This window comes from Salvelinus fontinalis, chromosome 3 (genome assembly GCF_029448725.1).
Source record: "Salvelinus fontinalis isolate EN_2023a chromosome 3, ASM2944872v1, whole genome shotgun sequence".
Classification (NCBI taxonomy): Eukaryota; Metazoa; Chordata; class Actinopteri; order Salmoniformes; family Salmonidae; genus Salvelinus; species Salvelinus fontinalis.
This window is the reverse complement of record NC_074667.1, coordinates 1522416-1534614: the sequence shown is the minus strand read 5'-3', so window position 1 is coordinate 1534614 and position 12199 is coordinate 1522416. Positions and strand designations below refer to the sequence as shown.

General features: G+C 45.1%; 1 protein-coding gene across 2 annotated transcripts in view; it reads right to left on the bottom strand.

The window, feature by feature from the left end:
• Positions 1-2435: 2435 nt before the first annotated feature.
• Positions 2436-12199, bottom strand: part of LOC129835690 (phospholipid phosphatase-related protein type 5-like) — a 29198-nt gene continuing 19434 nt past the window's right edge. The window contains exons 2-6 of one of the 2 annotated variants that reach the window (XM_055901430.1): positions 10113-10233; positions 9589-9839; positions 8542-8718; positions 7874-8001; positions 2436-7409 (exon numbers count right to left, since the gene is read on the bottom strand). In XM_055901430.1, coding sequence (XP_055757405.1) covers positions 7301-7409; positions 7874-8001; positions 8542-8718; positions 9589-9839; positions 10113-10233 — 786 coding nt within the window. In that variant the 3' untranslated portion in view covers positions 2436-7300. Of the gene's footprint in view, positions 7410-7857; positions 8002-8541; positions 8719-9588; positions 9840-10112; positions 10234-12199 lie in introns of both variants that reach the window. The other variant, XM_055901439.1, reaches the window with a different exon arrangement.

Below are 12199 nucleotides of genomic sequence, written 5' to 3'. Positions count from 1 at the left end.
GTGACTGTGACTCCTGAACACGCTCCACTGTTGGACATGAGAAATCTCTTCCACTTTCCAACCGTTAGATTTGACAGATCTACCAGCAGTCACAAGCACCAACACACACACACACACACAGTTCGCACATAGACTCTCTCACACACACAGTTCCCACACACACACACACACACACACACACACAGTTCGCACATAGACTCTCTCACACACACAGTTCACACACAGCATTAGCAGAGGAATACTAATGGTCCTGGCTGCATGGTGGTCCAGATAGTAACTATGTGTGTGTGTGTGTGTGTGTGTGTGTGTGTGTGTGTGTGTGTGTGTGTGTGTGTGTGTGTGTGTGTGTGTGTGTGTGTGTGTGTGTGTGTGTGTGTGTGTGTGTGTGTGTGTGTGTGTGTGTGTCTGTTTCTGTGTGTGTGTGTGTGTGTGGGGGGGGGGGGGTCCAGACAGACTGTGACTCCAGGGTCATAGGCATTGTGCCAGGCATACAGAGTGAGTCACCAGGAGTTGGAACACACTCATACACACACACACACACTCTCATTTATAAAACGGGCTTAGATGAGTAGACACGTCTGCTTTTCTTTGCCAACTCGATAACTATGACTGCCTCCCAAATGGCACCCTATTCCCCACATAGTGCACAACATTTGACCACAATGGGCTATATACAGTATATAGTAGTGCACTATGTTCAACGTCTAGTTTTGATTCACATTTGGTTGAGTTGTCAACTAACGTGAATTCAACATGAAATCAAAACATTTCACTATGTCATTGGATTTAGGTTAAATGTTGCGTCAGAAAATAGGAAATGCCCTTTACGTTAACGACTTTCTGCTCATCCAATCAGTTTCCCACGTTGATTCAACGTTACCACATAGATTGTTTTGGTTGGTATGGAAACAATTTTGATTCAACCAGCTTTTGCCCATTTGGTGTCAAGTGTAAATTAGATGGAGAGAACTTCATGAAGAGGGGGAGGAGGGTGGGAGAGACGAGGGGGAGGAGGGTGGGAGAGATGAGGGGGAGGAGGGTGGGAGAGAGACAGATAGAACGAGTAGAGAGAGAGAGGGATAGAGGGGGAGAGAGAAAGAGAAAGAGGGAGATGGGAGTGTGTGTGTGTGTGTGTGTGAGAATGAGCGAGAGAGGGACAGGAGGAGAGGGAGACAGAGTGAGAGAGAAAGAGAGAAACGAGAGAGACGGAGACAGTGTGTGTAAGTGAGTGTGTGTAGGAGAGAGAGAAGCAGGTGCATCACTAATGTCTTTTTAAAAAGGTTACAGCATGGCACTCCTCTTTTCTAATGGGGCGCCGACTGTGCTTGAGAGGCAATTTCCGGAGAAGATGATGGGGCTACGAGAGAGTGCTGGGAGTTCTCAGTGTGTGTGTGTGACTTCGTGTGTGATAGAGAGAGAAAATGTGTGTAGATATGCCAGCTTGCATCCGTCTGCATATTTTGAAGAATTATTGTAGCCTATCAATTCATTTATTTGAAAAATGCTGTACATAATATCAGCCAGCTGTTCCAAACACCCATTCTCAGCATTTTGTCAAATATCACATTTCCAAATTGAGTCTAAATTCATCAAAAGGAACGCTTAACAACCCAAATCAGCATTTTATTTGATCAAACTATGATGCGTGCATTTTCCTCTCAATAAATTACAAGTGAGGTAAATGTCGCCACCATGTGGCTGCAGAACACTCACAGTTTGAGATGGACCGTTCCATGAGCTCGAATGATTTGTTTGGAACCAATTTGTCCAATATAAACAGCAACATTCGCTCACATGTTTTATTTGAAGAGAAACTGTGCCTTTATTTCTTTAAAGGGGCAAACTACGATTGCTACATCCATTTTTGGACTTTTAAAATAAGAATATACACCCATTGATTCTTGAAAAATATAACTTATAAATGCCTCACGAGCTTAGTTCAATTTTCAAACCTCACCAGGAGCAAAAATATGAGCTTGTTTTAGTCCTTTATTTGTAAAAATGTAATAAATATGTAATTGTTAACAAACACTGTATAGCCTCAAAACATGCTTAAAACTATCAGTTTGAGCTCATGGAATTTGAGAGTGAGTTAATTTCTCCAGCCCCATCCCTCAGCTATTTACCAAAATACTGGCGGGGATTTCGCTTTGTTGTTGTTTGAACTGCAGATACACTTCTCTTTCAGGGAGAAATGTGTTCATCGAACACTAGGTGAAGCATTGCACCATACTGGATTGCTTTTCTCAGTGTCCTTACATTTCTTTTTGCTAAGTTTTGTTTGGAACCAGGAATCTCCACGAGTTAGAGTGGAATCCTTAAAGAAACGATACCTTCAGGGCTCAATCATATAAACATGTAATTAGTGAGAAGAATACGTTTTCTTCCAACCAGAGCTTCCAACAGCGCGGTGAAAATAACGAGAACTTGTCAACTTTGATATAGCAATAGGCATTTATTTTTCTGACAAATCTTTACAAAATAGAGGATACATCCTAATATGAATACAACATTATGATGAGCACCGTCTCCATGGAGACGGCTTCGTAAGGGGTTCTCAACGAGTCCTCAGAATGCCTGAAGAACCACTAAGTTATGACGACTGCATAGTTATGGTAGGAGTATATGACAGCCAGCGAACCCTAAAAAAAAGTTTGGATCACCACATTATCAGTTAGGATGTTGTGTTTTTTCACACACACACACACACACACACACACACACACACACACACACACACACACACACACACACACACACACACACACACACACACACACACACACACACACACACACACACACACACACACACACACACACACACACACTCTCTCAAGTTGAGCTAATTGTTAATCACTGACTGTACAGCCTGTGTGTTAACAATGCGTCTGTTATAGAATGTCACTTCATCTCTCTCTTTATGCTACAATCCAGCTAAGGTTAGATGTTTGCTAAGCTTGCTCTTAACAGACAGTTTCTGGATGTTTGATGCTCTTGTTAGCATGACTGATTTAACATACAGTATAACATAATCAAACACAACAAGAAACCTATACACCTTTAAGACACGATACACTCGTTCCAGTGTTCTAACTTGACTGGAGACAGAATGGAGGGAGTAAAGGTGAAAGAGAGAATGAATGAGGGATCTAGATAGAGTGGTGGATAGGGATGAGAGGAGGTACAGTGCAGATGTTGACCTGAAAAAGACAGGGTTGAAGAGAAGCCTGGACTCCCAAGTGAACATTGTTCCATTTCACTTTTGTTACAACAGATCGATAGTTGGATTTCAAGCTATTTAAGGAGAAGGAGAAGTATGAAAGGGGAAAGTGATGACAATGGGGATGAAGAGGAACATGAGGAAGAGGAGCAGGAAGAAGAGGGCATGGTCTGTGTAAACGGATAGCAGCAAAACTGCCATGCTAAGTGAGAGTAAACCACACTGACCTCGCAGCAACATTTCACTTCATAAATATAAAAACGATAGAAATACATCAACAGGTAAACAAACCACAAAAGTCCGCTTCAGTAGTGATAATGAATGACAGGTAGCCAGTCCTTCAGTAGTGATAATGAATGACAGGTAGCCAGTCCTTCAGTAGTGATAATGAATGACAGGTAGCCAGTCCTTCAGTAGTGATAATGAATGACAGGTAGCCAGTCCTTCAGTAGTGATAATGAATGACAGGTAGCCAGTCCTTCAGTAGTGATAATGAATGAGAGGTAGCCAGTCCACTTCAGTAGTGATAATGAATGACAGGTAGCCAGTCCTTCAGTAGTGATAATGAATGAGAGGTAGCCAGTCCACTTCAGTAGTGATAATGAATAACAGGTAGCCAGTCCTTCCGTAGTGATAATGAATGACAGGTAGCCAGTCCACTTCAGTAGTGATAATGAATGACAGGTAGCCAGTCCACTTCCGTAGTGATAATGAATGACAGGTAGCCAGTCCGCTTCAGTAGTGATAATGAATGACAGGTAGCCAGTCCGCTTCAATAGTGATAATGAATGACAGGTAGCCAGTCCACTTCAGTAGTGATAATGAATGACAGGTAGCCAGTCCGCTTCAGTAGTGATAATGAATGACAGGTAGCCAGTCCTTTAGTAGTGATAATGAATGACAGGTAGCCAGTCCACTTCAGTAGTGATAATGAATGACAGGTAGCCAGTCCACTTCAATAGTAATAATGAACGACAGGTAGCCAGTCCTTTAGTAGTGATAATGAATGACAGGTAGCCAGTCCGCTTCAATAGTGATAATGAATGACAGGTAGCCAGTCCGCTTCAGTAGTGATAATGAATGACAGGTAGCCAGTACACTTCAGTAGTGATAATGAATAACAGGTAGCCAGTCCTTCCGTAGTGATAATGAATGACAGGTAGCCAGTCCACTTCAGTAGTGATAATGAATGACAGGTAGCCAGTCCACTTCCGTAGTGATAATGAATGACAGGTAGCCAGTCCGCTTCAGTAGTGATAATGAATGACAGGTAGCCAGTCCACTTCAGTAGTGATAATGAATGACAGGTAGCCAGTCCACTTCAGTAGTGATAATGAATGACAGTTAGCCAGTCCACTTCCGTTGTGATAATGAATGTATATTTAAAGAAATATATCATATGTATATTCCAGAATGTAGGAAAGTTATTGGTTGTTAGTAACTGGGCTGTTGCATCGTGATGTCTTGAGGGTTGTGTGAGATATTCATGTATGTTTCGTAACATTCGTATCCACCTGTATAATAACAGTAATGTAATCATATGCTGTTACAGTATATCCAGTTGAATGTTACTCCTTGTCAGATGAGGAAAAACAACATCACATTACTAGTGTGAAGCTACAGCAGAGGAGAGACTAGTATTTAACTAAACCAAAACACAAAATACACAACATATACTTAATCATATATAAGCATATAAGCCTCTGGTAGTTAAACTGCGCCATCACCATCATTTGCAAAAGTGCATCCTCTTTCACCACATAAAAATATTTAAAAATCTTCTCAACCATTCTTATTCCTTTGTCCGGGTTATTTTTCCTGAGTTTTACAAACAGCTCCTTTGATTCCCTTTGATTCCATCGTTCAGTCACTGGGGACTTACAGTACCAGTCAAAAGTTTGGACACACCAACTCATTCAAGAGTTTTTCTTTATTTTTTACTATTTTCTACATTGTAGAATAATAGTGAAGACATCAACACTATGGAATAACACATGGAATCATGTAGTAACTAAAAAAGTGTTTAAAAAATCCAAATATATTTAATAATTGAGATTCTTCAAAGTAGCCACCCTTTGCCTTGATGACAGCTTTGCACACTTTTGACATTCTCTCAACCAGCTTAATGAGGTAGTCACCTGAAATGCATTTCAATTAACAGGTGTGCCTGGTTAAAAGTCAATTTGTGGAATTTCTTTCCTTCTTAATGTGTTTGAGGCGAATCAGTTGTGTTGTGACAAGGTAGGGGTGGTATACAGAAGATAGCCCTATTTGGTAAAAGACCAATTCCATATTATAGCAAAAACAGCTCAAATAAGCGAAGAGAAACGATAGTCCATCATTACTTTAAGTCATGAAGGTCAATCAATACGGAACATTGAGAACTTTGAAAGTTTCTTCAAGTGCAGCCGCAAAAACCATCAAGCGCTGTGATGAGACTTGCTCTCATGAGGACCGCCACAAGAAAGGAAAACCAAGAGTTACCTCTGCTGCAGAGGATAAGTTCATTACCAGCTTCAGAAATTGCAGCCCAAATAAATGCTTCACAGAGTTTAAGTAACAGACACATCTCAACATCAACTGTTCAGAGGAGACTGCATGAATCAGGCCTTCATGGTTGAATTGCTGCTAAGAAACCACTACTAAAGGACACAACTAAGAAGAAGAGACTTGCTTGGGCCAAGAAATATGAGCAATGGACATTAGATCTGTCCTTTGGTCTGATGAGTCCAAATTTGAGATTTTTGGTTCCAACCGCCGTGTCTTCGTGAAACGCACACACTTAACCAGCATGGCTACCACAGCATTCTGTAGCGATACGCCATTGCTGATTTTCAACAGGACAATGCCCCAACACACCTCCAGGTTGTGTAAGGCCTATTTGACCAAGAAGGAGAGTGATGTAGGGCTGCATCAGATGACCTGGCCTCCACACTCACCTGACCTCAACCCAATTGAGATGGTTTGGGATGAGTTGGACCGCAGAGTGAATGAAAAAGCAGCCAACAAGTGCTCAGCGTATGTGGGAACTTCTTCAAGATTGTTGGAAAAGCATTCCAGGTGAAGCTGGTTGAGAGAATGCCAAGCGTGTGCAAAGCTGTCATCAAGGTAAATGGTGGCTACTTGGAAGAATCTCAAATATAAAATATATTTTGTTTAAAACTGTTTTGGTTACTACATGATTCCATTTGTGTTATTTTAGAGTTTTGATGTCTTCACTATTATTCTACAATGTAGAAAATAATAAAAATAAAGAAAACCCCTTGAATGAGTAGGTGTGTCCAAACTTTTGACTGGTACTGTATATTGATCTCATCTTTCCACTGTGTTTTTAAATGTTTTATCCACCGTGCCTCTCTTTCTGTGTCGTTCAACCACTGTTTAGTGTTTTCCGTCTGTACATTAAAGTAGAGTAGTAGAAGAAGAAAAGGAGGAGACCCAAAATGAGAAGTGGAGACAAAACAATAGAACTGTGGCGAAGGAAAAGGTGCTGTAATTGCTTCCACAGCTCCACAGTAGTCTTGGCTTTGGTGAGCTTGTATTTGTACACCACTGGGTCATCTTGGGAAAAAATCAAACGAGTAGGAGGCAAAAAACAACTTTTGATGAACAAGGTTGAGACAGACAGAGGGAAAGGACGCCATATCCGATCCAATCCGTTTAGCCCGCAGAGGACTTAGCCGGTTACCATGGCTGTGGCCTGGGTCGTCTCCATGGTGATGGAGATTAACCACAGATCTAGGATCAGATTCCACTTAACCCCAACCCTAACCATACAAGGATGACAAGATATTTGACCATGTATTAATGGTTAGGGTAAACTTCTACCTACTCCAGGGTCCTATTCATTACTGCACACCGTAGCAAAATGTTTTGCAACGGAAAACAAAAACAAGCCTTTCTTATTGGACAAGGCCAGGTAGTCCCTCCCAGGTAAGGTTGTTTTGAGGTTGGATCTGGGTGATTTAGGTTCTAGGTTCCATGTTCTAGACCTGGGTGGAGAACGAGCGTCGGAAAGGGGGCCGCCCCTCAGGGTGGGCGGGGCAGGGGGCGTGGTGCTCGGAGATGGAGGGCAGGTCTAAACTTCGCTGGAGATGAAGCGCCGCGAGGGGAGGAGCACATCGGGAGGGGCGGGGCACAGGTATGGCTGATGGTCATGTGATCTCAGTGTACGGTAGTCTTGGAACCTGGGGGAGGGGAGAGAGAAGGAGAGAAGAAGGTTAGGAGGCAAGAAGGATATGAATGTGTTAAAGAATTAGAAGTACAGGGTGACAGAGGGAAATAATACAAATGGGATTGGAAGATTTAAAGAGGTAAAGGTCTGTGTTGGGAGGGGATGGACAAGGTTTAGACAGAACGGGTTTCATAACGCTAGAAAAGGGGAGGGTATTATTATTGAACAGTAGAATCTATTTAAACTTGATTTATCCAGGTTAATCATAAGAGATATCAGGGTTAACCAGGCGGGAGAACACATGTAGCAACCAAACCAATAAACTAAAGAGACCCATAAAAAAATACCCTTCTTGTAAGAATGAATATGAACGAACAAATTCACTGAATTCATATTTACAAGAGATGTGAGGATGGCTCATTTTATGAGAACACTATCCCCTGTGACCCCCCAGCCCTTACCTGAGGGCAACTTAACTTTTCAAGTGGACTCTCCACGCGAGGTAGGGTGGACAGCTGCATGCCGTGGGGGGGCTGAGGGCGCTGGGGGGGCAGCGGGGGCAGGGCTGACGCTGTCTGCTGGAAGTTGTTGATCACACATGTCACCTGGTAGAGAGAGGTGGAGATTGAAAGAGGGATGGAAAGAGAGACAGAGAGAGAGAATGAGAGCGATAGATGGAGAGAGAAGGGTTAGGGAGAGAAGGAAAGAGAGTAGGAGAGAGTAGGAGAGAGAGAGAAAGAGTCTGTAAAAATGAGCTGCTGAAGACAAGTTATTTAAAGTGATGTAAATTGAAACATTGCAGCTTTAACTTGAAACTGAATGGGTAATGCTCCCATCCTCCATTTCCACCCTCCTACTTGCACCCCCATACCCACCTCTACTCCCACCACTACCCCCATCTCCCCATCTAGCCCTCATCCCCACCTCTACTCCCACCACTACCCTACCCCCATCTCCCCATCTAGCCCTCATCCCCACCTCTACTCCCCAGTCCCCTCACTAGGAAGACAGCGATGGCCCCTGCAGTCAGGTATCCAGCTAGGACGTTACCCACCCCTACCCACCACCCCTACCCTCCAACCCTACCCGCCACCCCTACCCCCACTTCTACCACCTCCCCATCCCCTACTCCCCAGTCCCCTCACCAGGAAGGCAGCGATGGCCCCTCCGGTCAGGTATCCAGCCAGGACGTCACCCCAATGGTTCCTGTACTCCGTGACCCTCACCACCCCCACCAGCACAGCCAGGGACAGGAGGGTCAGACACAGGGTGGGCTTGGTCAGCCGGGTGCCCTTTGTACGGAACACGAGCGTCACGTACATCTGAAACACACACACAGAAAGGAATAGTTCATTTAAAAGCTACTCTGCAGACACACACAGAGGTGGAGGTTAAGATGCAAGCAGAGATATAAAGTCTAGATATACAGTACATCCACAGAAGCGAACACAGAGCTATACATTCTAGATATACAGTACCTCCACAGAAGCGAACACAGAGCTATACATTCTAGATATACAGTACCTCCACAGACGTACACACAAAGCTATAAAATCTAGATGTACAGTAACTCCACAGAAGCACACACAGAGCTATAGTCTAGATATACAGTACCTCCACAGAAGCATACACAGCACTATAAAGTCTAGATATACAGTACCTCCACAGAAGCACACACAGAGCTATAGTCTCGATATACAGTACCTCCACAGAAGCATACACAGCACTATAAAGTCTAGATATACAGTACCTCCACAGAAGCACACACAGAGCTATGAAGTCTAGATATACCTCCACAGACGTCCACACAAAGCTATAAAATCTAGATATACAGTACCTCCACAGAAGCACACACAGCACTATAAAGTCTAGATATACAGTACCTCCACAGAAGCACACACAGAGCTATAGTCTAGATATACAGTACCTCCACAGAAGCACACCCAGAGCTATAAAGTCTAGATATACAGTACCTCCACAGAAGCAGACAGAGCTATAGAGTCTAGATATACAGCTCCTCCACAGAAGCACACACAGAGATATAAATTCTAGATATACCCTCTACCTCCACATAAGCACATAGAAATGTACGGAAACATCACACTTCAAAACACTGATATCAGAAAACATATCTCTATTCTTCCCGGTGTCACACTTTATTCCTTCCCCTCTAACTTCCCCCTAGTTCCTACCACTGTGTAGACAGCAGAGTAGATGCTGAGGGCCGCGTCCTTAGAGGGGAAGGACTTGCGTGCAGACGCAACCAGGTAGGGGTTCCCGGTGCAGGCGCGGCGCTCTGTGATGTACTGCATGGGGGACTGGCAGCCCAAGACTGTGTAGTTGGGGCGGCAGGCAGACAGGAAGTGAGGGGTCTGGTTCCCTGTCACCACCTGGCCCGCGTTGGCGAAGATGGTGGTGGCGAAGAGGCCAAAGGAGTAGACGCCTGAGGGGGTGGAGGAGGAGAAGGGGGGTGGAGGAGGTGGAGGGTAAAGGGAGAGGATGGGGGAGGAGAGAGAGGGGGATGGGAAGAGAGGGAGAGGAGAAGGGAGAAATAGAGAGACAGACGAGAGGGCAGGGAGAGATAAAACCCTTCATTCTATGCTGAATGACAGTAGTGAGGCAGCATGCCAATATATTGTACAATATATTAGGACCAATATACACCAGGTTAAATATGGTCTAATGGGACCTAGTGGGACCTATAGCCGAGGCTCACCCAGGAAGCGTACTATCCTGCGGAGGAGGGGGTTGAAGTAACAGCAGTCAGCCGTCACAATGGTCTTCTCCTGAGCCCCCTCCGCTTTCACAAAGAACGTTGTCACCTCTCCAATCAGAATCTACAGACAGACGGACAGATGGACAGACGGACCGACAGAGAGAAAGGCAGAGAGGTTAGTGTAAAACACCGAAAGGGCTACGAGCAAATCCAAACCCACTACATAAGAACGGTCTCCTGTATTTGTTCACAGAATACTCAGTTCTTGTATATGGCATTATTTATGGTTAGTTTCAGCCAGCCACAGTAACCTATGTGGTCATACAGTATTAACAGTAAAACAACTGGAAGTATTCCACTCTGGGTACAGGTGGGTACTGGTTTATTGTGGAGAGGAGGTGGGTACTGGTTTAGTGTGGAGAGGAGGTGGGTACTGGTTTAGTGTGGAGAGGAGGTGGGTACTGGTTTATTGTGGAGAGGAGGTGGGTACTGGTTTAGTGTGGAGAGGAGGTGGGTACTGGTTTATTGTGGAGAGGAGGTGGGTACTGGTTTGTTGTGGAGAGGAGGTGGGTACTGGTTTAGTGTGGAGAGGAGGTGGGTACTGGTTTAGTGTGGAGAGGAGATGGGTACTGGTTTATTGTGGAGAGGAGGTGGGTACTGGTTTAGTGTGGAGAGGAGGTGGGTACTGGTTTATTGTGGAGAGGAGGTGGGTACTGGTTTAGTGTGGAGAGGAGGTGGGTACTGGTTTAGTGTGGAGAGGAGGTGGGTACTGGTTTATTGTGGAGAGGAGGTGGGTACTGGTTTAGTGTGGAGAGGAGGTGGGTACTGGTTTAGTGTAGAGAGGAGGTGGGTACTGGCATAGTGTGGAGAGGTGGGTACTGGTTTAGTGTGGAGAGGAGGTGGGTACTGGTTTAGTGTGGAGAGGAGGTGGGTACTGGTTTAGTGTGGAGAGGAGGTGGGTACTGGTTTAGTGTGGAGAGGAGGTGGGTACTGGTTTAGTGTGGAGAGGAGGTGGGTACTGGTTTAGTGTGGAGAGGAGGTGGGTACTGGTTTAGTGTGGAGAGGAGGTGGGGACTGATTCAGTGTAGAGAGGAGGTGGGTACTGGTTTAGTGTAGAGAGGAGGTGGGTACTGGTTTAGTGTAGAGAGGAGGTGGGTACTGGTTTAGTGTGGAGAGGAGGTGGGTACTGGTTTAGTGTGGAGAGGAGGTGGGGACTGATTCAGTGTAGAGAGGAGGTGGGTACTGGTTTAGTGTAGAGAGGAGGTGGGTACTGGTTTAGTGTAGAGAGGAGGTGGGTACTGGTTTAGTGTGGAGAGGAGGTGGGTACTGGTTTAGTGTGGATAGGAGTTTGGTACTGGTTTAGTGTGGAGAGGAGGTGGGTACTGGTTTAGTGTGGAGAGGAGGTGGGTACTGGTTTAGTGTGGAGAGGAGGTGGGTACTGGTTTATTGTGGAGAGGAGGTGGGTACTGGTTTATTGTGGAGAGGAGGTGGGTACTGGTTTATTGTGGAGAGGAGGTGGGTACTGGTTTATTGTGGAGAGGAGGTGGGTACTGGTTTAGTGTGGAGAGGAGGTGGGTACTGGTTTAGTGTGGAGAGGAGATGGGTACTGGTTTATTGTGGAGAGGAGGTGGGTACTGGTTTAGTGTGGAGAGGAGGTGGGTACTGGTTTATTGTGGAGAGGAGGTGGGTACTGGTTTAGTGTGGAGAGGAGGTGGGTACTGGTTTAGTGTGGAGAGGAGGTGGGTACTGGTTTATTGTGGAGAGGAGGTGGGTACTGGTTTAGTGTGGAGAGGAGGTGGGTACTGGTTTAGTGTAGAGAGGAGGTGGGTACTGGCATAGTGTGGAGAGGTGGGTACTGGTTTAGTGTGGAGAGGAGGTGGGTACTGGTTTAGTGTGGAGAGGAGGTGGGTACTGGTTTAGTGTGGAGAGGAGGTGGGTACTGGTTTAGTGTGGAGAGGAGGTGGGTACTGGTTTAGTGTGGAGAGGAGGTGGGTACTGGTTTAGTGTGGAGAGGAGGTGGGTACTGGTTTAGTGTGGAGAGGAGGTGGGGACTGATTCAGTGTAGAGAGGAGGTGGGTACTGGTTTA